The following is a 27,626-nucleotide window of genomic DNA, read 5'->3' as shown; positions in this document are numbered from 1 at the left end:
GAGAACGCCTTTTATTGTTGTAGGTATAAAGCTTCAGTATCTGCCTGCCTGCCAGGATCTTCCTCAGGCTGTGGAGTGCGTCATTTCAATACATGAGCTGGTGATGTCAGTATGGAACTCTTTGTAGAGTGGCAGGATGTCATCACCCCTGTTGCAGGACATTTTGAAGTGTGGGAGCAGGATGGGGGTTTGAGTCCCCGTGAGAGCACAGATCATGACCGGGGTCTTTGTCTTTGTCGGGTGTGGATAGCAGGGTGGAATTACGGAGGGTTTGCCGTCAGGGTTCCATATCACCAGCCAGACATTTGGGTTATACAGAGTCGCACAACTGAGAGAGGGGAATGGCGGGACAAGAGAAACCAAAACGGACAAGCCGTGAACAAGTTTCAAGTGGTAGAACAAGTGTGACCGGGAAACAGGATGGTATTTAAAAAAAAAAAAAAAAAAAAAAGTTTGTATAAAAGTCAATTTGCAATCATTGCTTTATCCATCTTCAAGTTTTAGCATTCTAAGAAATTCTGCTGAATCTCATGATTGTATTAAAAAAACATTTAGCAGGGGTGTGGGGTGTGGGGGGTGTGCCTGGGTGGCTCCCTCGGTTGAGCGTCTGACTCTTGATTTCGGCTCAGGCCATGATCTCTACATCCTCAGACCGTGCCCTCTGTTGGGCTCTGTGCTCAGCGGGGAGTCCGCTTGAGATTCTCTGTCTCCCTTTGCCTCTCCTCCCCCCCCCCGAATGAATAAATAAAATCTTAAAAAAAAATTTAGCGGAAGTTGTTAATTTTATTAAAGGGAGCTCACTGAATAGCCATCTTTTCCGATATTTAAAAAATGGGGGTAAAATAAATGAAAGATGAAATTTACTATTTTAGCCATTTGTGTGCAGTTCAGTGGACTTAAGTACATTCTCAGTGTTCGTGGCTATCTATTTCCAGAACTTCCCCTTTTCCTAAACAGAAACTCTGTATCCATGGAACAAACTCTCCTTCTCCCCAGCCCCTCTATCTTCTCCCTCTTGTTTCTGTACTGGGTGCCTCATGTAAGTGAGGTCCTGTAATATTTGTGCTTTGGCAACTGACCGAGACTTCACTTGGAGTAATGTTTTCAAGGTTCATCCATGTCATGGGATGTATCAGAATGACATTCCTTTTCAGGGCTGAGTAGTATTCCATTGTGCGGATATGCTACGTTTTGCTTGTTCATTCATCTGCTGGTGGACACGTGGGCTGTTACACTCTTTGGCTGTTGTATGCAGTGGTGCTATGACATGGGTGTGCAAGTATTCGTTTGAGTCCTTGCTTCTACTTCTTTTGGAGTTTATGCTTAGAAGTAGGGTTTCTGGAGCTTAACGTTAATGCTCTGTTTGATTTTTTGAGGAGTTCTTACACCATTTTCCACAGAGGTTGCACCATTTTATATTCTCACCAGCAATGCAGAAGGTTTCAGTTTTTCACATCCTCACCAACACTTGTGATTTTGTGGCATCTCATGGCAGTTTGATTTGTGTTTTCCTAATGACTCCGTATCCTAATGATATGGAGCATCTTTTCATGTGTTTATTGGTCATTTTTATGTTTTCCTTGGAGAAGTGTCTAGTTAAAGTCTTTTGGGCATGTTTGAAATTCTTGGTCTGTTTTTTTATTGTTGAGTTGTAGGTGTTCTTTATATATTCTAGATATTAATCCCAGACAAATGATTTGCAACTCTTTGTCCTTCTCTGTGGGTTTTTTCACTCGCTCAATCGTGTCCTTTGCACAAACGTTTTTAATTTTGATGAAGCCCAGTTTGTCTTTTGTTGTTGCCTGTGCCTCTGGTGTCTTACAGGAAGTCATTGTCAAATCCAGCATTATGGAAACTTTTCCCTCGGTTTTCTTCTAAGAGTTTTATACTTTTAATTCTCACATTTTGATCTTAGATCCATTTGAATTAATGTTCATTGATAGTGTAAGTCCAAAGTTAAGCCTCATCATTTTTCATGTGGATATCCAATTTTCCCAGAACCATTTGTTGAAGAGACTGTCCTTTCCCCATTGAATGGTCCTGGCACCTTTGTTGAAAATCAGCCAGCCGTTAGTGAGGGTTTATTTCTACGCCCTATATTCGAGTCCTTTAGTCTGTATGGTTGTCCTTCTGGCATTCACACTGTCTTTGCCACCGCAGCTTTGTAGTAGGTTTTGAAGTCAGGAAAGGTGAGTCCTCCAATTTTGTTCTTCTTTTTCGAGATTTTTTTTGGCTATTTGGGGTCCTGTGAGAATCTATATAAATTTTAGAAAGGTTTTATCAATTTCTGCAACTGTGCTGGAGGGAATTTGTGAGGGATTGTGTTGAATCTGTAGATTGCTTTGGGTATTATCATCCTCCGAACAATATTAAATGTTCCAGACCATGAACACGGGGTGCTTATCTTATTTATTTCTTTATATTCTTACAGCAACATCTTTAATTTTTAGTGTACGAATCTTTTGCTTCCTTAGTCGAATATATTTCTAGGTGTGATTCTTAATGCTATTTTGAATGGAGATCTCTTAATCTCCTTTTCAGATTTTTTGTTAGAGTACAGAAATACACCTGATGGTGGTGTCGATCTTCCATCCTGCAACTTTAATGCACTTATTTATTAGCTTTAGATTGAGTGCATGTCTTAGTAATCTTTAGGGTTTTCTGTGGATAAGATCAGGTCATTTGTGAACAGAGATTGTATTTGTTGCTTTCCAACTTGGGTGTCTTTTATTTCTTTTTCTTGCATTATTACTCTAGCTAGCACTTCCAATACAGTGTTGAGTAGACAAGGCAAAAGCCGGCATCTTTGCCTTGTTTCTGGTCTTAGGGAAGAGCTTTCTGTCTTTCACCATTAAATACAATATTAGCTTTGGGTTTGAGACATTTTATTAAAGACCAAGTTACTCTGATCTTCTTAGTGTATCTAACTGTAGTTTTCTGTCCCAATGGGATGTCTCAATAGGGCTTATGGGATATATATTTTTTCTGGCTGAGAAGCAATCTCACTTGGTAAATACTTGCAAAGGTCATATTTAGGTAATAAGATTGGCATGTTTGTGTGATATTTTTGGCACCCTAATACCCATTAAATTTAAAGCTTCATGTTTCCACGTGTTGAACACATCCCAGAGTTCCGGAGGCTTACGGGACAGGGCAAGCAGTAGGTGCTGAGTGAGCTGGAAGGAGTGTAGGAAACAGTGGCGGAAGGAGGCGTGGGGCAACAGGTTAGTATGCATGAGGAGAGGGTCCTTAAGTATCCAGGAAGGTGATTCTCTGGAAGAGAAGGGCAAGCCAGTGGAGGGGAGAAAAACAGCGTCCCGGGAAAGCGAGGCTGCAGGTTGAAGAGGTGAAGATCTGTTTGCAGAAGGGCCCGGGGCTGGGGCTTATCCATGCAGACCTACACAGGCACCTGAGAGGCCTCCAGGAGGCATCACAGTGTGGTCCTGGGAGATGGGCCATGGTTGGTTGGGTGGACACCTCAGAGTTCTCCGGAGAAACCAAACATGTATGTGTCTGTACAGAGATTTATCTTAAGGAATTGGCTCATGTGACTATAGTGTCTGACAAGTCTGAAGTCCATGGGCAGGCTGACAGTCCGGGAACTCAAGCAGGAGTTTGCTACAGTCTTGAGCTCAAATCCCTTTTCGGGGAAACCCCAGTCTTTGCTCTTATGCCTTCAACACATTGCATGAGGTCCACGCCTGTTATGGAAGGTGATCACCTTTACTCAAGTCTAGTGATTATAGATGTTAACCATGTCTACAGAGTAGTTTTTAAAATCTATCTATTTATGATTTATTTTAGAGAGAGAGAGAGAGTGCGAGCTTGCGTTCATAGTGGGGAGGGGCAGAGGGAGAGAGAGTCTCAAGCAGACTCTGTGTTGGACACAGAGCCCAGTGCAGGGTTTGATCGCACTACCCTGCGATCGGGACCTGAGCTCAAACCAAGAGTTGGACGCTTAACCGACTGAGCCACCCAGGTGCCCCACAGAGTATTTTCAGAACAGCTTCTAGGTTGGTGTTGGCTTAAATGGCTGGGTGCTGGAGCCTGGACACATGAGACTTGCTACCATGGGGGCCAGGTTTGCAGGGCTGGGGGCTGCTGGCCTTGCTGGAGGCTGGAGGGAGGTGAACCACCACAGATGGGCCCACACAGGAAAGGGATACTCCCACCGTCTTGTTAGTGCTTCCATTGCTCCTGCTCTGTTCTTTCAGTCCAGCAGCCTCTTAGGGATTGTTCTTGGTTTCTGTCCAGGTGGCTTAAAGGGTCCTACACACCTGTAGGACACAGAAGTAGTTGGTAGTAAATGTTACAGGTGTAGGGTGCTTCTGTTCCTTTTGGCTAAAATGACAGTTTAGTAGTTTGTAATATCTTGGGTCTGAATAGTTTTCTAAGACCATCAGAATAGAATCGTACAGACTGGGTGGCTCAAAAAAACAGAAATGTATCTTCTCCTGGCTGTGGAGGCCAGAGTCTGAGCCTGAGCTGTGGGCAGGGCTGTTCCTCCCAAGGCCTCTCTCCTTGGTGTGCCGACGGCCATCTCCTGCCCGTGTCTTCCCACGGTTGTCCGTCTGCGTGTCTGTGTCCTGAGCTCCTCTTACATTGGATCAGGGCCCACCTAATGCCTCATTGGAACCTAATTGCCTCACTAAACACCCCCCACCTCCGAATTCAGCCATGTTGTGTGCCTTGGGTGTTAGGGCTGCAGCTTCTGAATTTGGGGAGGACTCAGTTCAGCCCATAACTGGGCCTTACCTTGATTTCTTTGCTATTTCAACTGATGGCATGAATATGTTGACTTTATGCCCCATCTCGTTTTAGGTTTCCCCTGGGAAGCTCTGTGAGTCTTCTGTTCCTGAGTTCTAACAACCTCAGACCATGTCTGAGGGGCATTTCTGCTACAGGTGCCTGGGAGGTGAGGCGTGGGGCTGCTCTCTGCACCCCAAGGCCTGCGCCGACCTGGAGGCTTCCGCTTTGCCCCCATGTTTGGCTCATTCTTTCCAGGAGCTGTTGTCCGTGTATCCTTGATTTCGTTCGCACGGATTGACTTTTCTGCTGTATTGATTCTGATTTGACTGCTCCCAGCGTCCAGTTTATTTTGTCCTGGGCCCCTTCCTGCCTGTACTGTTTCTTCCATTCTCCTTTTTAATTTTGTGGGGAGAAACGAGCCCCTTTCTGAATTGTCCTTATTTTTCTCACAGTAAAGCGACTCTAGGGAGAGGAGCCCCTCCCACCCTGCGTATAGGAGCAGAAAGTGTGTGTTATGCTCCGTTTCCTCACTCCCTCGTCATAGGGGTTCTTGTGACTGTTCACTGTTGTTTGCTCCTCTTGAAAGGCAGCCTCAGAGGAGAGCCTGTGTTCTGGAACACGAGGATGCTTGCCTGTCCCTGGGCCTCCGCGGGGGACAGTGTAGAAGGAGGTGGTCCTGCTGGTGTCAGCCCCCGGACATGGTGGGGTGGCCATCCTGGAGTCGTTTTGTTTTCTTCCCGCTCTAAGGGGGTGACACAGATGACCCCCAGAGTCCCCCTTGTGAAACCTGCCCTGCTTGGATCGAGATGCCGAGAGCCTGGTGAAGCGGGGGTCAGGCAGCATCCACACTTGGTGTGGGCACTGGGGCACAGGGAACGCACAGTTTACATTGGTGGAGCGAGACCAGGAAGGAGCATTTACAGTTCTGTGTGGCAGATGGAAAGATGGATGTAAGCCCAGCATGGGGCCCAGGAGCCCAGGAGGGACACTGATGGAGCCATCTCAGCAGTGGTGATTGGCGAGAGGCAGTCTGAGGGGGCTTCCTGGAGGAGGTGATCCCTGAGCTCAGTCTTATAGGCTGTAGTAAGTTAGTGGGTGGTGGAGCTGGGACTGACAGCTCCAAGTACAGAGGCTCGAGAAAGCCTCTCGCGGCCCAGAATTATGAATCATTCAGGGTGGCTGGGCCACAGAGGAGCCACGGGTCCAGGGCGTGCACCTCTGGTATTGATTATGATGGGAAGCATTCATATGCTGCCATTTCTGAAAACGTTTTCATGTCTGATGATTTCCGAAGGAGAAGACGCTCCCTCTGTTCCTGGAATCCACGCCCTGCTCTCTGATAGCTGGGGAGATTTAGAAGGAACGCTGTGTCTCGGAGAAGCTCTTTTCATGGAACTCTGGCAGAGCATTTTCTGTGCTCAGAGGCAAAGGGGTGACCCATCCCGCGTCCAGGCCAAGCTGCTGGTCGCCCCTCACCCCAGCCCCAGTCCGCTGCATCAGAAGGGAGGTGCCTTTGTCAGACTTCACTGGGAAGCTTGTCTGCTTTGTACGCTGCAGGCCTGTGGTTTGCGCCACAGTAGATTATACAAGGAAGACAGGATCTCTGTTTCGCGCTTATTAGGAGCTCACCGTAGGAGCCCGCGTGCTTTCTAATGCAGCTGCTGGTATTCACAGCTCATGTAGAGGTCAGAAAAGTTTCCCGTATGCTCAAAAGTCTGTTTCTGTGAATGTTGTTCTCTGAGATCGTAGTCACAGGACCGTGGCCTTGAGGGAGAGTGTGGAGCTGACCAGGGGCCGTTAGAGTCCCCAACGGTGGTCGATCTTGGCTGTGGCCGGGAGACCCAGCATGTACGCAGCCAGTGCTCAGAGGGCCCCAGCAGCACACCCGCCTCCGTGCATAATTGGAATTGAGCTAAATCCGTAATGGGCAAAGTAAGATGAAGTCTTCAGGGTGTTAATATTTATAATAACGGAAGGAGCCCAGGGGTCCCTGGGGACTCCTGAGAAGGCGTGCGGTCAGTGCCGTGGGCTAGCATGCCCCCACCCCTCTGAGGGCCCCTCCACCCCACAGGCACGGGGACCACGTGGACGGCTCCCCAAGGCTTTGTAGTTGGTGTCCCTTTGTGTTAGAAGGCAAGCTGACACCCCCGTGAGTGGACATCCCGACCGAGCTTCTGACCGCCCGAGGGGTGTCCATGGGCTCCACCCGTAGCCGCGGCGCTCTCAAACAAGTTGTAAGGAATGCATTTCTTCCCTGGTCCGGCTTCTCACGGTCTGTCTCTGTTGCAGGTGCTGCAGCGCAGTCAATGTGACTGGAAGGCGGAGCCGATGGCTTTAGCTGGCTGTCCAGATTCCTTCCTGCACCATCCGTACTACCAGGTATGGGGGAGCGTGGATGGCTGCCCGCATGCAGCGCTGGCTCAGGGCCACAGCACAAGTGTACTTAGCGACCGCAACCCACTCCGTCACTGGCAGTGTCTGTGCTGGGGCCACTGCCACGTCCCGCAGAGGATCACGCGTGTTTCCTACAGTTGTCTTGGTGTTCTGCTGGGAGACCTTATCTGATGCGCGGGAGGGGCTGTTTGGAAGGCATGGGCGCCGTGTGGTTGTCCACGGGGCCCCAGAGCTCCAGGTGGCGAGTGGCCGTGGCGGCTTCGGGGATGTTCCTGCGGAGACACAGCATCTGGGGCAAGAAGTGGGGAGAGGGAGGTCTCTCCGTCCGGGTGCAGCCTGCTCTTTGGAGATGGAGTCCTCTCCCCCAACTGGTTCTTTTTCCCCTTCCACCCGATAGCCTCCCGTGGGGTATGGTGGAGGACATGTTCACCTGTGCCTCCAGGTCCTGGAGCTCCTCTCCGTGGGCTGCTCGCTGGGTTTCCCTGTACGCTTCCTTCATCTTCCGAACCACGTCTGTGTTTGAACTTTTACTTGACAGTGCGGAGGGATGCGTCTGAAGCAATGGACAAGCGAGAGTTTGTCAATCTTTTTCTTTTTTTTTAAAGATATTTTTTTATTTCAGAGAAAGATAGCGTGCATGTGCACGAGTAGGGGGAGGGGCAGAGGGAGAGGGAGAAGCAGGCTCCCCGCTGAGCAAAGGACTCCATCCCAGGATCCCGGGATCATGACCTGAGCTGAAGGCAGGTGCTTAACCGACTGAGTCACCCAGGTGCCCCAGGCTTGTCCATCTTTATCAGTCTTTCAACACTTCAAGTACTAGTACCATCTCTCTGGGCCTCGGTCTCTCCCCAGCAGGGCTCCCAAGGTTTGGAGGTCCTTCCCCATGCTCTGCCCTTGATCTGATGTTTGCAGGTGTCTGAACTTGTTTTTCTCTCCCTTAATCTGTAAAACCTCTCTTTGGCGATAGTGATAAGAATTTCCTTATGCACCATGGCTGCAGAGAGATTTCTTTTTAATTTTTTTGGCATTGAAGTGATGTGAACCTTCGAAGAGAGGCTGAGGGTGAGGACTACCATTCCTGAATTTGAGACGAGACCGAGCCAGAAGAGAGGGCTGGTACCCTAGCTGAACTGTGGAGTGTGCTGGGGACAGCGGGCCTGTTCAGCGGGTGAGCTCTGCGTAAGGCCCTCTGTCTTCTGCAGCGTTGATTTCTTGTTCTTCAAGAGGCCTCACCTCATTGACTTAGCTCTGTGCTGCACCCATGGCTAGTGGTCCAATTCTCCTGTGGTCATGTAGCTTTGGCCTGTCATCTGTCCTGTGCTGCCTTGCACTTCACCCCATCACTTCCAGATGGAGGGGATGGATCAGTGCACCCCAAGGGAAACCATCCCTGGGGAGTTTTTCTGAAAGTTGGTGGAGAAATGTCCTCTCCAGCTGGTTACTCAGTGGACCTTGAGGCCAGAGCTGATGGAGGGAAGGGTGATGGCACTGAGTCCCTCTTGCCACCCCCCCCCTTCAGTTTCCTGCCAGGCCATGTAGAGACAGCGGAAGCACCAAGTGAGGGCCACACCTCACTCCCCAGACGTGCTCGCTGTTTGTCTTCAGGGACTCAGTTGCCCTTGGCTGGTCTGCAGGAGTCAGGAAGCCGTGGGCGCGTGGTAGGCAGCCCCAGCGAGCCTCTGTCACCCCTGGAGGAAATGCTCAGTCATGCCATTTGGTGGCCTTTGATGGCACGGTCCTCCTCCCATAAAAACCCAGCAGCCAGACTTGGCAGCTCACATCTGCCGTTCCTGGAAAATCAGATGACAGTTCCAGAATTTCTCAGAAAATGGGATGATTTACAGTGAGTTCCAGTCTTGAGCAATCTGCAATTATAGCAATTAGAGAAATCTCCCAAGTTTTTATAGAGAAGATTTTCTTAAGATCATCAGCGCAGGAACAGTTTCCTGATTCTAGCTGTTCACTTGGAGCTGGGGCGTGGATTCCTTACGGGGTTCAGGCAATGAGCTGCTGAGATGTAGAGCTTTTTATGGACACAGAAGCACCTGAATTAGCATGTGTGTTAAATCATCCTGCTTTCCGCTGTAGGGACAGAGCCAGCAGATGGGCGTGACAGGGCCCCGGGGCTTCTGGGGTAGGGGCAAACAGCTTCACTTTGAAGACGCAGGTTTTTCCTTTAAAATGTGATATTGTCATCGTTCCGTGGCTTTGGCGGGGGGAGTCTTGCAACAGTCCTGTGCCTCAGTTTCCCTGCTGGTAAGAAAGGGCTAATGGTGTCCAGGTTGTGTGGGGATCAGAGCAAACACACAGAAATCTCCCGGCACGGGGGTGGCCGCATCTTGGATAACCAGCCCAGGGTACTTACCTTTCATTCCTGGTCATCGACTGGGCTAGGCACAGCGTCAGAGCTAGGGAGACAGCTTTGCATGAGGCAGGCAGATTCCCCTGGCTCATGAGTCCTAGTGGGGCAGGTGGACATGGGACCGCTGGCAGATGATTGTGAATAAGGATAATTCTGACGCAAATAAAACAGGCCAGTGGGAGAGAGGGGAGGTCATGGAGGCCTCCCTGGAGGAAGTGCCCAGAGCCGGGGTGGCGCCCAGGCAGACCTGGGCAGGTGCTGTCCACAGAGGACAGAGGAGGTGTCCAAATCCAAAACGTTCTTAATTCCCACCGACGCCTAGCCTCCAGGATTTGGAGGAAGGATTACGCACCTGTTACGAGGTGCATTTTATTTATTGACTATAAAGGAAAGCAACATTATTTTCCTTAAGAAAAATGCAAAAAAAATAGGAAGCATGATGGGTTCAGGTAAAATGGGTGAACAGAATGTTGCAAGGTACTTAGGCAGTGAAATGCTCGAATGTAAACCTAATATAGGTTATCAAGCTTACTGTTGAATTTCCAAATATTTATTCTGAGTATTGAGCTTTATTTTTATAATTTTTATCCTTGATTTCTGGGTCAAAAACACATATGTTTATGGGCCTCCTGGGTGGCTCAGTCAGTTAGGCGTCAGATCATGTTCCCGGGGTCCTGGGATCAAACCCTGTGTCAGGCTCCCTGCTCAGCAGGGAATCTGCTTCTCCCCCTCCCTACCCCTGCTCGTGCTCTCTCTCTCTCTCTTTCGACAAATAAATAAAATCTTTAAAAACAAAACAAAACGACCCACTTATGCTTGTCTTCGAAGTCAGCATCTGAGAAAGTGTCCCTGTGACCCCCGCTTAGCTGGAGGTTAGAGCAGCCTTCTGCATGCTGGCTCCTTGTCTGCCAGTGTCTGTCAGTAGAGCAATTTCCTACACTTGGTCCCAGCCCCCCCGCTCCTCTGGCTCCGTTTCAGTGCCATAGCCCCGAGCCTTCCGGCTGGGAACCTTCCACTGGAGCACAGGCGCTGGCAGACAACACTGGGGCCCGTCCGCCCCCCGCCTGCTTTTAGAAATGAAGGTTTATGGGACCATGGCCATGGTCATTTGTTTACATCTCTGCAGTGGCGGCTTTTGGGCTCAGCAGCCGAGTGGAGTAGTGTCTGGCCCTTTGCAGAAGTTGTTTGCCAACTGCTGTTTTAGAACACCGACCGTTCCAGTGAGTGCTGTGGGCAGACGGAGGCCACAGTGGGCCTCCTTGTGTCGGCTGGCTCGTCTGCTCGTGGTCGGGGCCATGGGGAGAAGACTCAGAGCCCGAGCGTGGGACCTCACCTGCTGAGCACACCAGCTGTGGATGTTCTGCTGGGTCTGTGGACATCTAGGGACAGCAGGATTCCTGCATCTTCTGGCGGTGTCTAGAGGAGCTGGGGGTTGACACCATTCCTGTAGTCTTGATTTGGGATTGGTGTCCAGGAATGAATTCCACCCCCAAAGCCCATCACTGTTATTTATGTTTCTAGCCAGAAAGGGGTCCTGTAGCTTCTTCGTTTTTATGCTTATGCACCCGTATCTTGGCAAAAGGATGTTAATATTGGACTCTGTTTTCTTCCTGAAATTTGTGGCTGGTGACTTCAGCTCATTTTGGCTCTCACAGTCGAGCTGGAAGGATGCAGAGCAGATCATCTGTCTCATTCCTTGTATTTATTTCATGAGAGGATTCCAGCTAATAGGACGTCTACCTAGAAGTAGTTTTGCAAATCATGTCAAGTTTTGATTCAGAATTTCGTAACCACCACTATTTTACAGAGGGGTTTTGTGAATTAGAGGAGGGAATTTGTTCATGTATAAAGTACTACATGCTTAATAAATTCCATGTCCACTTCTCTTTACAACATCACTGTGAGAATTAGAGGTCCCTTAGGGTCCTGGGCACCGTGCTCGGCACATCGACGACCCGCAGGAAATGAGACATTGCTTGGATGTGACGACGGCAAGCTGCTCTGATTTCTTTAAGACTGTAGATCTCATTTCTAGAAGTACAATTATTCGGTGGTTTTGAGATGCCGAGTACATTTGAGACTACAGTCTTCTGAAGTCTTTGAAACCACTGCAGTATCGTCACGTAAAAGTAGACGGCATTTGGTTTGGAAAACCATTTTCTCCCTGATCTAGTTCTGTCCCGATGTAGTGAATGAGTGTTAGTGAGCAGTGTGTGTGTTTATATTCTCTGTAACTGATGGAAGCCACTGAAAACTCTTCTCTTAAACCATTGGGAGTAGCGTGGCTCCTTCGCTCATGTACTTACCGTGTTAGGAATAACAGGCAGACCGTGCCTGGATGTCGGGACCCAGGTGCCAACCCTGCCGTCACAGACTCCCGGCCATGGTGTGACGGACGGACAGGTGCAAAAGCAGCTGGGTGGGTCTGCGTCAGCAGTGTGCCTTGTGGGGACCAGCGAGGACCCTGTGTCATTCCCTGATATGTCAGTTGGGTAGTCAGCCCAGAGCTCACGGCTCCGTGGACGGTGGTGTGTGGCAGGTCACGGGGAGAACACTCAGCACTTCTGTGTTCCCGTCTTGGATCCTCCCACTTAACCTCCCGCCAGCCCTGGGAGGTGGGACCGCCATGCCGTCCCCTTCCCAGATGGCACCACTGTCAGGGCAGAGAGGCCATTGCTCCCTACTGAGTAACAGCCGTGATTTTCCTAACATTTGTGGCCCTGCGCGGCGTGTTCACGGCCTGAGACTGAGGCGGGAGGGTATCGTCAGGGAGACCTGGGTTCAGCTCTCCTCAGAGCTCCTGTGACACCACAATTCGCGGTACCCTCTGATTATGCGTTTACTTCTCTGATCCCGAAATGCCATGAGATAAAGGGTCAGTTTAATGACAACTTTTCAGTTAAAGAGAAATTACCAGCCCTCGTCCTTAAGTGTGGGTCAGTTGGAAGATGTTTCTATTTCAAAAAGGCAAAATTAGGCCGTCTCTGAAAACCAATGAAATACTATAAATAAATACATAAATAGAAATTTAAAATGTCCAAATATATATTCAGTTTTTGATTGGAGAGAGACACAGGCTTATTCTGGTCTGAATGCTCTTTTCATCGCCGGCGTGGCCTCTTCTCAGATAATGTCACCCTCTCAGGCGCGGGCTTCACATCTTCGATTTCTTCTGATGGTTCCAAGGAAATAACTCTAAAATCATTCTAAAAAAATAATAGCTGTGTTTGTCTAGTGCTTCCTGTGTGTTGTGAAGTCTCAGAGGTCGTCACGTGCCTGTGAGGACCACAGCCTGCCCCGCTGGTGTGTTGGCATCTGGGTGGCGGTGAGAGCCGGAGGCCGGCGGGCGTAGGGCGGCAGGCAGGACTTCCTGTGCAGTGTCACGGGTGCTCAGAGCTGGGAGGATGCTCTGGTGTGCACCAGGGTGATGCGCGAGTCCTGGAGCCCCCCGTGTTTCCGTCCTGAGGCCCCGTCGGTAACAGAGCCGTGCGTCCCGTCCTGCACACCTCCCACGGCCCACACGCCCCTCAGCTCTTGAGGGGCCTTCCGTTGTCCTGGTTTCTGCCTCATTCTCTTGTTTCCATCCTCCTGGTTTGTCTTTCCCTCTTAGAGGAAGTCGTCAGCACTTCAGGGGGTCTGGGAGATCGGAGCTGGGGGCCTGAGGGGGGACTGCTCCACTCCCTCGGGCATGAACGTCTCATCAGTCACTGGAGGCCAAGATGGGCTTTCTTGTGGGGAGAGGGTCTCTTCGGCCAGGTCTCCCTGCGTTCTGTGAGACCCCCCGTGGTCCTGACCAGCCCATGAGCAGTACAGAAATTGAGAGAACACGTTTTGAAATTTTATAGCAATGTGAATGTTGAATTTCGTGATATAAACATGGGAGTGTATTGTCTTTGTTTATGTCATGTTTTCGTACTACATCTGTGTTGTGTTTCGTGTGAAATAGCCGTGCTGGACAGACTGGTAGCAGTAGCATCACCAAACACTGCCCTTCCGCACAGGTGGGTGGGGACATGCTGGCTTAGAGATCTCGGGGTCAAGGTCACGTTTGTGGTGGCTCTGGTTTGCACCTGCTGCCCTTTCTGGCCTCGGATGCGTGAGGTTTGTACGGTGCTGTTTTGTGAGACACGCTAGACTTCCAGAACTCGCTAGACTTCATTCTGGTCAGTGGGGGGCCGAGGGAGAACACCACCGTCCCCGTGCGCAGTGCCCGGCCGAGTCCTGCTGCCCTCCTGCGAACTATTCCTCGATACCGCCTAGGGTCTGAGGCTCAGGGGTTCACGTTTGGGGATTTTCTCTGGACTTCCCGGCGGGACCCACCTCCCGCCTCCTGGGGCTTTACCTTGAGCCGCAGTTTGTCCTGTGCCTGTCGTGGGGGCCGCAGGGCGAGGGGCAGTGAGCCCATCTGGAAGCCAGGCAGACCTGCACTTTCGTGAAATGGGAGCTGCGGGCCCAGTGAAGGGGACCGGAGGAATCTCCCGGAGTTGACCAGGAGTGCCGAGCACCACGACCTGCTTGGTCCCTGACACTCCACAATTTTGGAGGACGAGGGCCAGGCTGGCCGAGGAGTTGGCTGTAGGTTTGCAGACCGCCCCCTGAAACCCGGCCGTGAAGGTGCAGGCAGACGACGGGACAACAATAAACATTACTCTTTGGGCAGCGAGGAAGCCATCAGTGTTTTCCCGGTGGTTGCCCATCATGGGACCGCTGTCCACCCGCTGGGCCCTCCTTTGCCATGAATCTCTGGACATCGGCCTCCAGAAGCAGCAGAGGCCGTGCCGCCGTGGCCTCCCCAGCCTTTCTCTGCCTCCATCCTGCCATCCCTACCTCCGTGCCTTTGCTCAACGTAGTTCCTCTGGCTTTGGCCCCGACGCCCCCTCCTCGCCCTGGAGCCGTGTGTGTCCGCATTTTCACTCTCACTTCAGAGCTCCTGCCACTGTCTGTCCCTGTCCTCCCCACCACCCCACAGGTGGCTCCTTGAGCACACAGGGGAGTCGTGTTCACTCTCTGCGAGACCCTCCGAGGTGGGCCCAGCACTTGTGAGGTGAGGTGCTGCCTGCCTGCTCAGGGGTCAGAACGTTGTGGCCTCGGCCTGCGGGCTGAGCCCCGCCGATTGCTGGAGAAGGGGCAGGGGGGAGCCTAGCCAGACAGGGCTGGGGACGGGCAGCAGAGCAAGAAGGTGGCAGGGTGGGGTAGGGTGTGCTAGTGACACCGTAAATTGGGGCCCTGGTTCCTTGGAGTCTGGTCTATGTGGGGTGGCCTGGCTCTGGTTGCCAGCCGGCCGGTCACCATCACCCTGCTCACCCAGCACACGTCACGTTTGTTGCTGGACCTGCCTTATGAGGGCGGGAAGGGTTCCCATTCCCACACTTGCACGTCCTGGGTGTGTGTTCATGGGGCCCTCTGACTACTGTGTCCTTGTTAGCCCTTTGGCCTGGGAGGCTCTGCCCGGTCTGGCTGCAGCCCACCTCTCCTGCCAGCCTCGGCCCCTCTCACCTTTCCCCATTGTGGCTGTGGGGTGGTCTGTGCACCTTGCCCCTGCACCTACCCCCCCCCCCCCCGGCNTTCTCTGGATCTCGAGTGAACACTCCCTCTCTGCAGAGAAGGTAGCCAGGTCTCCCAAGGGAGGTGGACGGGAGACCCACGTTCCACTGCTGCTCTGTGTGGCACGCACGCCGAGTTCCCGCCACAAGTTAGGGGTCACCGTTCGCCTGTGCCCAAGTGGAGGATCTTGCGGTGTTAGGAGCTGGGGTGGCGGGGTTTGCCAACAAGATCAGGTTGGGGTTTGGAAAGCAGGGTCTGATTGCTGTGTCAAGAACTTTGTCCTGTGTCTGTGGGGTGTCCTTCTCGGGCTAGAGCGCAGAGGCCGGCGTGCTTCCTGCCCCTGTGGCCTGTTTGGTGGATGGCAGCTTCGTGCAGGGGCCATGGCTGCTGTGGAGCAAGGCCCGGGAGCACCTGCTGCGTCCCCTGACTGAGTTCAAGGCAGCGTCACGGGTGGGGACCTGTTACTCACGATCACATTTGGAGACGGCAGACAGGCCGCGAGGTGCCCGGGGTCGCGGTGTGTGAAAGTTGGCGGTGAGGCAGGGCCTCTCCTTCCTTCCTGTCGCTGAGACTGGGGAAGAGGGCGTTCGTTGTGGCAGGCTCGCTGGTGGATTTGGGTGCCTAGGATGTGTGTGTGCATTCAGCAGCGAATACACAAACTATTGCACACTGACGGCAGGTGCGCCGGCCGGCCAGGGAGCACTGCTGCGTCCTAACCAGCAGGCAGTGGCTTGACGGGGATGCAGGCAGTTGCAACTGGTTTTTTGTTCTTTTGTTTTTTTAAATGGTGCATTTTGGGGAGAGGAGAACCTTAAAATTATCTCTTTTAATAGAGCATGTGGAGTAGTGGAAACGGGAACTTTTCAACTCTGTTTAATTTCCTGTTTAAGTGTTTGGTCTTGTGAGTAGGCTAGGTTTAAATTCTGTTTTGGTATTCCCGGGTGATACTTTGCTCCTGCCGAATGTCATAGCAGCATGCCTAGGTCTCTTATCGTCACCAGCTATGTTTCCCTCCCTCTGCTCCCCATGCCTCATTCGGTGGGTGGCAGTGGACAGGGCCGCTCCCCTGCTCCTGTGAGATACTGCCCCAGCACAGGGGGTCCCTGACTCTTCACAGCTGTGTCTCCGTCATCCTCAGCTGGGTAGTTCCCCAGCACGTGCCGAATATTTCTGCGTGTCTGAGGGAGACGCTGAGAACGTGGCTACTGGTACCTTTTAAAGATATTAACTATTTTTTATTAACTAGAAAGACACCAAAAAATAACAAGGGGATGTTTCAAGTTGCTCTTAATTGAAGGTGAGTGTTATTCTCAGCGTCTGCCAACTTTTCCTGTAATTGATCTTTAAAGAATAAACACAGCGGATTTCAGCGTCTCCTCTTACTGAACTTTCTGTCACTCTGCATGTGGTTGGTGAGTTTTTCTGGGAGAGTGATGGGACACCTGATCTATCTTTCTTTCTTTCTTTCTTTCTTTCTTTCTTTCTTTCTTTCTTTCATTCAGTCATTCATTCAGTCATTCAGTGATTCATTATGATATGTCAGTCACCATACAGTACATCATTAGTTCTTGATGTAGTGTTCCATGATTCATTGTTTGCGTATAACACCCAGTGCTCCCTGCAATACGTGCCCTCCTTAATACCCATCATTAGCCATCAGGGAAATTCGGATCAAAACCACATAGAGATACCACCTTATACCAGTTAGAATGACAAATATTGACAAGGCAGGAAACAACAAATGTTGGAGAGGATGTGGAGAAAGGGGATCCCTCCTACATTGTTGGTGGGAATGCAAATTGGTACAGCCACTCTGGAAAACAGTGTGGAGGTCCCTTAAAAAGTTAAAAATTGCACTACCCTATGATCCAGCAATTGCACTACTGGGTATTTACCCCAAAGATACAGATGTAGTGAAGAGAAGGGCCATATGCACCCCAATGTTCATACCAGCATTGTCCACAATAGCTAAATCGTGGAAGGAGCCGAGATGCCCTTCAACAGATGACTGGATTAAGAAGTTGTGGTCCATATGTACAATGGAATATTACTCAGCCATCAAAAACCTAGCCTTTTGTTTTCCACAGGTGGATTCCCCGCCTCTGCCGGCAGCTCCGTGAGGGGTTCTCAGGGCTCGCTTTCAGCCCCGCACAGGAGGGGCAACGGGGTCTCTGACAGCTGTTTCTATGTGCCTGGGAGCCCACTGTCCACAGAGGGCCTGGAACCGGATCGCTTGGTAGTCAGGCTTAAAAAACAATAGAAAGAAACTCATAGGAAAAACAAAAACTTTTGTCTTTGGTAGAACATTCCAGAGTGGGGTAAAAGTGCAAGAAGCTAGGTGGGATCCTTATTTCCCAGGAGACCAGCTGGCCTCTGGTGTCATTGTCCAGATAGGTCATGATTAAGATGAAAACGGTGAAGGTGCCTTGGGCCGGTGGCCGCCTCCCCCTGGACTGAGGGCCCTCCCGTTGCCAGCATCCCCCTTGGAGCCCCGTGGGCTCCTTACTCTTCCTTTTCAGGGAGACTTCTGTCCTGTTTTATTGAAATGGCAGCTTCCTCCCCTCCCCCCCTTGCCTGCTCTGTGCTTTCTTTTGATTATTCCATGGCATTGTCCACTTCAGTTATAAATGAATCATTGCATAGTGTGATTACGGCTTACTCTCTGTTTTGTCCAATGACGTATAAAGCCGAGGGTGCAGAACCTGTGCTTTAAGGGCTCACGGGCTGGCCACAGAGTAGGAGCTCAGTAGACGATTGCCTAGCAGGTGGGTCTCTTTGAAGACTGGCTGTGTGTCTCTGTTCATAAGTGACCAAGTGGTCAGATACCAGAGTCTCCAAAGCTGATCAGGTTTCCCGTGCCTGTGCCCTGCTGGTGGAGATGTTAGTCCTTGAGGAGCTTGAGGACATCTGTCTGTGATCACGGTCATCTTGTCATCAGTTCGATAAGTTTTCTTGGAGCTGAGCGCTGTGCTTTCCCACCTTCCCCGGCTGATTTCCAGCGGTGGTGTGCGTATCTTAGACTCCCAGTGAACTGGGTGTTCACGTGCATGTGAAACCTGCTTTGTACTGAGCAATTTTGTCTGGAGTCCATTTCAATCTCTGGGTCTTCCTGGACAGAAGGATCGGGGGTGGCGTGCAGATTGAGGGTGCAGACTTGTGAGTCCTTGGGCTTGACCCTGTCTCCTGTGTGTGGCGCGGGGTACACACCATCCTCTGCCTGCCCGGCTTGCTGTGTGATGCGGACGCCACAGTCCCTTCTGAGCTACTCTGAGTCAGTGCTTCAGGGTGAGACATGGCTGCCTGAGCCGAGGACACTGCAGTGGCCCTAAGAGAAGTGTGTGTCGAAGTATATTTAGCAGGCTGAGTCATCAGGATGTGGTAGCAGAGCTGGAATGTGGGGCAGGAAGAGTTTGAGGCTGACCCTTCTGTCTGGCTTGAGCACCTGCCTGAGGGGCGGCTGGCTGGCTGGTAGTTGCTGAAGTATTTCTGGGGACCAGTGTAATGCCAGCATTTCAAAACACAGCCGTCTCAGATGCAATTAACCTGTCTTCCCATCACCCAAAACTAGCCTCCCCTCTGTCCATTCACCACCCTCCCAGTCAGCCAGGTGTCCAGCATGGAGGGTCCTTTTCCCGGACGCTTCAGTCACCTGGTGACAACTGTTGTACGAGCCTGTCCGGTCTGGTATCCTGGCACTTCGTCTGCTGGGCTGTGACATTTGTGCAGTCTGCACCCTGAGCATCCATCCCTGTCTCACTGGGCTCCCTAGGGCCTGGGGCTTCCCTGGAGTGGGAGGGGCCTGCTTTGTTCCTAGCAATTCCCTTCTGTGCTGGTTTGGAACAGGATCATGTGATGGCACTGTTAGGACCTTGTTATTGTCCCTCACTGCTCTCACCAGGACCGGTGCCACAGGTGGGGTTAGCGGGTTCATGGATCAGTATTTTCAGTGGATCCAGGGATCCTGTTAGGCCGGGGACTGCTTTTTAGAGGAGGCAGCCTTGGGTACAGGTGCTAGCAAGCGCTTCATCAAGCTTGCTGCGGGTTACAGGAAAGTAGTCTGATCTGCTGATAAGGAATAAGGATCATGACCTAGCAGGGAGTTCTTGGGTGAAGAAGTGATTAGTGGAAAAGGCAAGGCTGCCGCAGTATCTGTAGATTATGTGTGTCCCTGTGCAGTTTAAATTTGTGGAGCTCACACGCGTGCATGCACGCACACACGTACACGTACACACACACACCCCTGTCTTCTCCTGAGCATAACGCGTTGGTCACGGGGCTGGGAGCACAAGCCTGCAGCCGGACCTTCTGTGCCAGAGGCTGGCCCCGCATCCCTGCTGGCGGTTGAAGCTGGAGTGGCCCGTCACTCGCCAGGCGTTGTCACTTATAACTGCTTTCCAGGTGTGCAGGGGTGAGTGCAACTCTGAAGGAGCTGTGGAGACCCTCCCCCCCCCCGCTCCCTCATCCCTCTGAACTGTAACAGAGGGGGTGTCTTTGTCTCGGGGATGGGGCGGGAACTGGGGTCTGCGGTGGGAGATTGTATATGTCACACAGTCTCCCCGGCAAACCCTTTGAAGTGGGTGCTGTTTCCCGGGTTTTCCTGTGCTGTCAGCAGCCCAGAGACTTGTGTTGACTTATCTTGCTCAGACCACACAGCTGGGGAATGGAGATGCCGGGTTCAGCTTTGCTCCCCCTGGTCCCAAACCCGAGTCCCCTCCCCTCCCCTCGCCCCCCACAGGAGGCATGATTTGGGGGAGTTCCACCCTTGCTTTCCTCTGGGTGCTTCATTTGGGGGCATTTCTGTGTCTTTGTGAGGATTCTGCTACCCCCAGCCTCCCAGAGCCCTGAGGTCGGGCATCAGTGGAGGGGGAGCGTCCGGGGCCAAGGGAGAGCAGAGAGAGGGTGTGGGAAGAGCAGAGAGGGGGTGTGGCGTCTCATCTGAGGCCTGGCCATCCTGGGGGTTGGGTTTGGTGCCCCTCAGGATTGTTCTTGCTTTCACTCTCCTGAACACCTGTGGCCTGGCTCTCCCGGCTGCTCGATCGTTCTGCCTTCCAGGCTTATCCTCAGTGTTTGTAGGGCTGTTTCTCTAGGCTGACGTCTCCTCCCGTGACGGACCGTGCTTTCTCTTCACGCCTGCTGGTTTGGGATTGGGTGTCACACGTGGCTGAGCCCTGCAGTTTTTTTGTTTCTCCTTTTTTTGGGTTGCTTTAAATACGGGAGGATTTCTTACATGAATGATTAGGCTTCTTTGAGGCCATTTGGTCCTCCTGAAGCTTGCTTTTTTACCCTGGTGTGCTGGGCCTCGTTTGCCCTCACAGCTGAGGCAGGACTTTTCGAGAGCTCCGTTCTGTGTCCCCCGTGTATGAGCTTTTCCACTGTGGCTGCAGGGGACACAGCCTTTGCTCTGCCTTGTGTGAGCTCTGGGGGTCCTTCTGCCTGCTTCTTTCTGGTGGCTCTTGCCTTGGCCTCGATCATTTACATGTGTGCACGAGCCAGTACTCGTCTGACAGCTTGCCTGGCACCCCGGACAGGTCTCCCCGAGCTCTGCGTTCTGTCTCCTAGAAGGACCCCCTTCCTTATGCTGAGATGTGGGCACTCCGGGCAGCGAGTTTGTCTCTCTTAGAGATAATCGTCCTGTGCTACCTGCTTCAGTTCACAGAAACCATTTCAGTGTTTACTTATTTAAGCAGAGAGGGTCTGTTCAATCCTCGATATTCCGTCTTGGTGGGCAGCACAAATGTCCCCCACACTGTTTTAGCCGTGGTCCTAGGACTAGATTAGGCCCAGGATGTTTTATGTAATATCCAGAATCAGCTTAGGAGCCAGAAAGAAATACAGAGACCATGTGATCCAGAGACCTCCTTATTTTATTTTATTTTTTTAAAGATTTTATTTATTTAATTTTCAGTAAAGAGAGAGAGCACAAGCAGGGGGAGCAGCAGAGGCAGAGGGAGAAGCATACTCTCCACTGAGCAGGGAGTCCTGTGTGGGACTTGATCCCTGGACCCTGGGATCACGACCCGAGCCGAAGGCTAGTACTTGACCAACTGAGCTTCCGAGACATCCTAAGAACTCCCGTTATAAAGGAGAAAGAAGCCCAGAGAGGGAGTTTATTTGCTCAGAATCACGGAGTTTGTTACAGTGGTGATTTATAAACATTTGGCTCATGTCACAGTAAGGATTTTCATTCACGGACCATGTGATGATCTGCTTCTGGTGACCCACTCGGGTGTTGGGACCCGGCCGTCCTCCTGGGGCAAGGAGGAGCTGACTGAGGCTTGTTGGGCGGGCACCAGCAGCTCCTGAGCAGGACGACCCAGTTCCCCATGCCCTGGGGTCTGTGCTGCTCCTTCTCTTGGGCTTGGCTACTTGCTTTGCATAAAGCTCCGTGGAAGATACGCCTCCAGGGAACGTCACCCTGATTTGACAGCCATGCGCTTCAGCAGGCTCCTGGTCCCTGCTCTCCCACCTGCCCTCTGGTTCAGGTGTGGTGTAGGAACCCGGGTGGGATGCAGGAGGGGGCCCGGGCTGGAGCTCTGGGCCAGACCCAGCTTCCTCATTCCCCCTCCAGATTCTTGGCCCCAGGCTACCACTCACCCCTGGCCTTCTGGCCTCCGCATGCCAGAGGGACAGAGAAGTGAAGAAAAGCCGCCACCAAAGATTACATCACAGTAAACCCTGGGGCTTTTTCCTGGTCAACCAGGACCAATGAGAACCCCTTCCAGATTTTGAAATGTAGTTTTGAAAAGTTCGCGGAAGAGATGCCTCTCGTCGTTCTGCTAACCGGGGCACGCAGTGGGGGTGTGCCATGTGCTGGGGGGCGGTGTGCAGGAGCTCTGCTGGGAACACAGCCCCGTCTCAGCGTATCCTGACCACCACCTGCCACCTGCTTTCCTGCCCGGGTTTGAGTGTGGATGTTGCACGGGGTGGTGTTGCCAAGAGAAAGCCGGACGTCTTGAGCCAAAGAACTCGGGTTCATGTGTCTGCAGAGGCTTGATGCCCCACTGGGGAGGCCTCAGGATTGTGACCCACATTTCGGATGAGCTGAGATGCTGAGGGATTGTCGCTGTGGCTGGGTCAGTGGGACTTTGAACTCGATGGCCCCCGCGTCCGAGCTGTGCCGGCGTTTTGGTAATGAGTACCCTCCGCTTCGTCCTCTCTGGTTGGGTCTTTGCGTAGCTGGGGGATTCTATTCCCTTTGCCTCCCAGAGGGGCTCAGCCCGTGGGTGGCCCTCTGGCCTGGTCCCTTGAGCCTCCGGGAAGCTCAGTACATGCGGTCATCTGTGCCAGGTAGGGCTGGGGGCAACAGGAGGAACACGGGGCACCAGGCCCCTCCTGCAGAGCTTGGGGTCCTGGTTGGCCAGAGGTCACTGCGGTGGGATCAGAACACATGTTATTCCATTTGGAAGTTCGTGGTTTCTTTGTCAAATTGTTCTCGTTGCCCGTTTTGCGTTTTGACTGATCCTTGGGAAGGACGTTGAGGGCTGATTTATCTGCCTTATTAATTAATTAGCAGCATAGAGATTTCCATGTGGTCTCATATCCCAGGCTGCTGAGCCAGGGTAGATCTTAGCATCGGTGCAGGTATTACTTGCTGACCATTCTAACAAATTCACGTTATATTTGTACATGCGGATGTTTTGGGCTCTGTTCATTTTCCTTTCCACAAGAGCAGGGGTCCCAGAGAACAAAGTGAGTGGGCAGCAGAAGTTGGGACTGGGTCCCCAACGATCTGATGTCCTCGCTGTGCCGTTTCTGCTGCCTGGACGCTGGCCCAGCTGCCGGGCCTCCCTTACTCATCGTGTAAATAGGCCACAGGGGTCTTGCCTCCCTCCGGGGGGTGTTGGTTGGAGGAGGACAAAAGGGCATGTCGTGGGCCTGGTACAGACATGCTTTCATAAATGGGGGCCCTCAGTACTCCCGTCCAGACCTGCACCTGCTCTTCTGTGTTAGGTAATGTGGGGGCAGTTGTGCAATGCTGAGTAACCCAGGCTCATTGATGTTGAGTCATTGGTTCCCCCCAGGATGGATGGGATGCCTGGCACGCTGACTCCCCCACCTGGGCCAATGGCGTGTGTGGGTGAGAACCAGTGACCCTTGTCCCTGGGGCTCCCATCCCAGAAAACCTGGGGAAACCCGCAGTGGCCTTTGGCTTCCGCATCTTGACCATTCTCTAGAGTTACGGACATCCCATAGGATGACCTGAATAGCCGTTAAAAAATTTAGGGGTTGGGGTGCCTGGGTGGCTCAGTAAAGCGTCGACTCTTGATCTCAATCCCAGGGGCGTGAGTTCAAGCTCTGCATTGGGCTCCATGTCCAGCGTGGAGCCTACTTAAAAAAGAAATTAAAGCAGCATTTTAGTTTTGATAGATGCTGCAGGTTATACTTAAAATCAGTAAGTTATGGGTGGCACAGCGGTTAAGCGCCTTCCTTCGGCTCAAGGCGTGATCCCGGTGTTGTGGGATCGAGCCCCACATCAGGCTCCTCCGCTATGAGCCTGCTTCTTCCTCTCGCACTCCCCCTGCTTGTGTTCCCTCTCTCACTGGCTGTCTCTCTCTCTGTCAAATAAATAAATAAAATCTTTAAAAAAAATAAATAAAATCAGTAAGTTATGACTTTGGAGAACCATCAGCCTCGTACGAAAGCAAGAGTGGACGGTAGAATTAGTGCACAGGATACATGGGGCCGTCACCACTGTATGGAGCTTTGGGCCATCGTGTTTCTTACTGGTTAACATTTCACAGACTTGAAGTTTCTGGCTCCTTTCTTGAGCCACAGTCATTGTATTGGCTGGATCCCCCCCTGCCCCCCACCCCGTGACACAGCTCCTGAGACACCCCTTGTGAAATTGTGGGTGTCCTGACCTCCGACCTACAGAACCGCCCTCACCCCTCCCCAGAGTGATCGCTGCCCATTCTGTCCCTGGGCCAGCCTCTCTACAGTCTCCTTCCCCAGAGCAAAGCCTGGGTTTGGGTATGAGCCGTTAATAGCTGGTTCCCTGGTAGGCACGTCCAGAATCAAAGTCCTGGATGTAGCTAGAGGGCCTGCATACGCCAAGAGCTGATTTTCCTTTCAGAGGCTGCCGGGGATGCAGGCAGGTTTTTGTTCAGGGCCGAATCGGCTGGCAGAAGGCCTGCAAGCGACGCAGGGTTAGGGTCGGCTGGGGGGCTGAAGTCATGTGGAACCCCTGGGCAGGCACAGGCAGAGCGGGGGAGAAGCAGGGAGAGGAAGGGCAGGCCCGTCTTCTCTTGCCAGCACCAGGCCTGCCTGTCCCATGCAGCAATGTGGCAAGGACACACAGCCGTGTTTTGTGTGTCCTATGAGGCAGATTTGAAAATCCTGCTGTGAACCTGTCTCCAGGTTCTGGGAGGGGTGAAGGCCTTGTGGGCTTTTGTCTGCGTATTTCCACTTGGGCGGTGAGTGGGGGCAGCGCCGAGAAGGCCACTTTGTCCTTCTGAAGGCTGTGCCTTTGGATTCTTGGTGGAGCTCATTGTTTCCATAAGCTACCAGTCTTCTCTGCCTAAACAGCTTGTGGGTGAGTCCACAGTCCCCGGATCCCTTCGTGTGCACTTGGGGTCTAACCTCCCCATGTTCGCAGCGCCTCCCCGGGGGCCAGTGTCACAAACTGCTCTGCCAGCTTCTCCTTTGGATGGGACTCCCTTCAGGAGCAGAAAACTGACAGGAAGTCAGGCGTGATGTTCACTGCACTTGTGTTCTATGATCAGGCATGTACGTCAGTTTGCTGTTCACAGGTGGCCGTTGCCCCGTGCTTATGCTGAAGTTGGGGGTGGAGTCTTGGTGGGGGTAGAGGAGGAGGCGGCGCTGGGGGTGGAGGGGGTCAGGGACGTGGAGGTGGGGGAGGTGGCAGTAACAGCAAGATTAGTAGGAACGCGCGTGAAAATTGCAGCTTACTCATAACTTACATCATGCTTCACACACACGGTCACACTAAATCTTCCACACTGTCCCGTGAGGTGACCCTCACCCAGGGAGGGCTAATGCCTTCCCAGGCCACTGAGCTCTTCACCATGAGGTGAGCTGCCTCGCTGACAGGGCGCGGGGGCGGGGGGGGAGGCCAGATCAAAAGACGGGAAGAAAATCGACGTGGCAAAGGCGTTTTATTTTGGGAAAACCATTTGTCAAGCTGAGCAGGCTCTGGGCACGAGGTTTCTCTGTAGGGTGATGGAAATATTCTAAATTTAGATTATGATAGTAGAAATACTGTAATTATACTAACATTCGTTGGATTGTACACTTACGGCAGGTGAAATTTATGTTAGGTAACTGATAGCTCCGTAAAGATGCTTTAAAAAAAATAAAAGCTTGGCGGACTTCCCTTCCCCTTGCGTTACTGAAATGGATGTGTCCGCACTTGGTGTTGTAGAGTGGGTGATTGAATTTAAAGCGAGGTGATTCATATACCTCTTTTGCTTATGATGTCAAGAATCCGGGCACTGGGGCTCCTCGATGGCTCAGTCATTGAGTGTCTGCCTTTGGCTCAGGTCATCGTCCCAGGGTCTAGGTATCGAGTCCCACGTCGGGCTCCCCGCTCAATGGGGAACCTGCTTCTCCCTCTCCTGCTCCCCCTGCTTGTGCGCTCTCTCTGTCTCTCTCTGTCAAATTAAAAAAAAAAAAAAAGAATCTGGGCGCTCAGAGGTCATTGCATAGAAAGAAGTGTCTGAGGATGGTATAGGTGGGACAGTTGTTTTAGTTCTACGGCACTTGGGTGCAGTGAGGTTTTTATGAAAGTCTGGGAGTTTTCTAAATAGTGGCATTGTCCCTGCCATGCTTGGCGTCTTACTCTTTCGGAGAAGAGGTTTTCTTGTTGCTCTGATGAGTGGCGGTCCAGGTATTTTCCTGTGTGACGCGGCAGCTCGTATCAGTCCCATGTAAGTAGAAAGCAGATTGTAGGACAACACTTTCCCTGTTAGAATTGCAGACAGATGATACGGTCTTGTGTTCTTCACTAGGGCAGGAAGCTCATCGTTCAGTGGATTTTGATTCTGATTTGTTCTGCGACTTTAACTGTGTTTTGAATCAAATGACAAAAGCTATGGTGATTGTACTTCACATAATGACCTTCAGAAGCATGGCTTTGTTGTATGTCAGAGCGGGACCACGATTCCACTGGACAGTGGGCTGCAGGGGCCAGGAGGGGGCTGCCTGGAAGGAGAGCAAGCTGCTGGGCCCTGGAGGGTAGGACCCGTACCGTTCTGTCCTTTCCCCCCACCGACAGTGGGGTTGGCCAGGGCTGCTGCAGGAAAGGGTGTGGGGGCGCTGGGAGGGCCCCGTGTGGCTTTGTTTCCACCGCAGCCTGAGGTTGGCATCCCTGGACCGTCCCTGACCCCGCCCACAGCATTTTCATGCATTATTGTTCATGTGTGCGGGTGGTTTGGTGTAACAGGTTTGGGAGTTTATCTTCACGAAGATTTCAGCTTGGAGGTTTTGATGGAACATTCTCGCTGGTTGAAGACATGTCGAACCCCCTTGTTCTGTTCTCTGTGGTGTTCATCTCTGGTTTTCTTAGAGTAATTCCATATATACAATGGAATAGTACTCAGCCATCAGAAAGAACGATTACTCAACATTTGCAGCAACATGGATGGGACTGGAGGAGATTATGCTAAGTGAAATAAGTCAAGCAGTGAAAGACAATTATCATATGGTGTCACTCATTTATGGACCATAAGAAATAGCAGGAAGATTGGTAGGAGAAGGAAGGGAAGAATGAAGGGGGGGTAAAGAGAAGGGGGGATGAACCATGAGAGACTGTGGACTCTGGAAAACAAACTGAGGGCTTCAGAGGGGAGGGGAGTGGGGCATCGGGATAGGCCGGTGATGTGTATTAGGAGGGCACGTATTGCATGGTGCACTGGGTGTTATATGCAAATAATGAATCATGGAACACTGCATCAAAAACTAGGGATGTACTGTATGGTGACTAATAAAACATAATAAAAAATTATTATTAAAAAAAAAGGGCGCCTTCTGTGCCTTTATTCCCCTGAAAAGGTGCGCTGGGTGGGACCAAGGACACAGCCCTGACACCTGCTAGAGAGTCATGTCTTGGATGCCTTGTCCCTGCTGTTCACAGCCTGGAACCTTTACCTGCCGGATAAGCCCTTTGCTTACACCACTTTAATTTATTCCTCCCGGCCACCACGTGAAGCCACCAGTCGGCCCAAGGACACACACAGATGCACGAAGTCACACAACTAACTGATGGGTGGGAGCCGGGGATTGGACCCCAGAGTCTGGGTGTCTTCTGCCGTGTGCTCCCCTCCGTTCCCCAGCAGGCACCATGCTGACGGTTCCACTCCTGTCCTGTTGAAGTCCCCCACCTGTCCCCAGAAGCACACGTTCGTCCTGTCTTTTTAGATCAGGAAACGGCTCGAACCGCCCAGCGAACATTCTCCGTCTTGACAGGGTGTTCCTCTTGGGCAGCCTTGCTGTCTGGCAGCCAGCGTGGGCAACGAGGTGTTCGAAGCCCCCCTTGCCACCGCGGGTGTGGAGTCTGTCCCTGTGTGCCTAGGCTGGGCTGTGATGCGTCTCACCGAAGCACAGCTCTGCTTGCTGGGCT

General features: G+C 51.9%; 1 protein-coding gene across 4 annotated transcripts in view; it reads left to right on the top strand.

The window, feature by feature from the left end:
- GRB10 (growth factor receptor bound protein 10) overlaps positions 1-27,626 on the top strand; it is a 171,975-nt gene that overhangs the window by 41,753 nt on the left and 102,596 nt on the right. For all 4 annotated transcript variants that reach the window (XM_019797968.2, XM_019797971.2, XM_034665549.1 and 1 more), the window contains one exon: positions 7,039-7,128. In XM_019797968.2, coding sequence (XP_019653527.1) covers positions 7,078-7,128 — 51 coding nt within the window. In that variant the 5' untranslated portion in view covers positions 7,039-7,077. Of the gene's footprint in view, positions 1-7,038; positions 7,129-27,626 lie in introns of those variants that run through there.

This window comes from Ailuropoda melanoleuca, chromosome 1 (assembly GCF_002007445.2).
Source record: "Ailuropoda melanoleuca isolate Jingjing chromosome 1, ASM200744v2, whole genome shotgun sequence".
NCBI lineage: Eukaryota > Metazoa > Chordata > Mammalia > Carnivora > Ursidae > Ailuropoda > Ailuropoda melanoleuca.
Note: the sequence above shows the minus strand (reverse complement) of the source record. Positions and strands in the feature narration are given on the sequence as shown.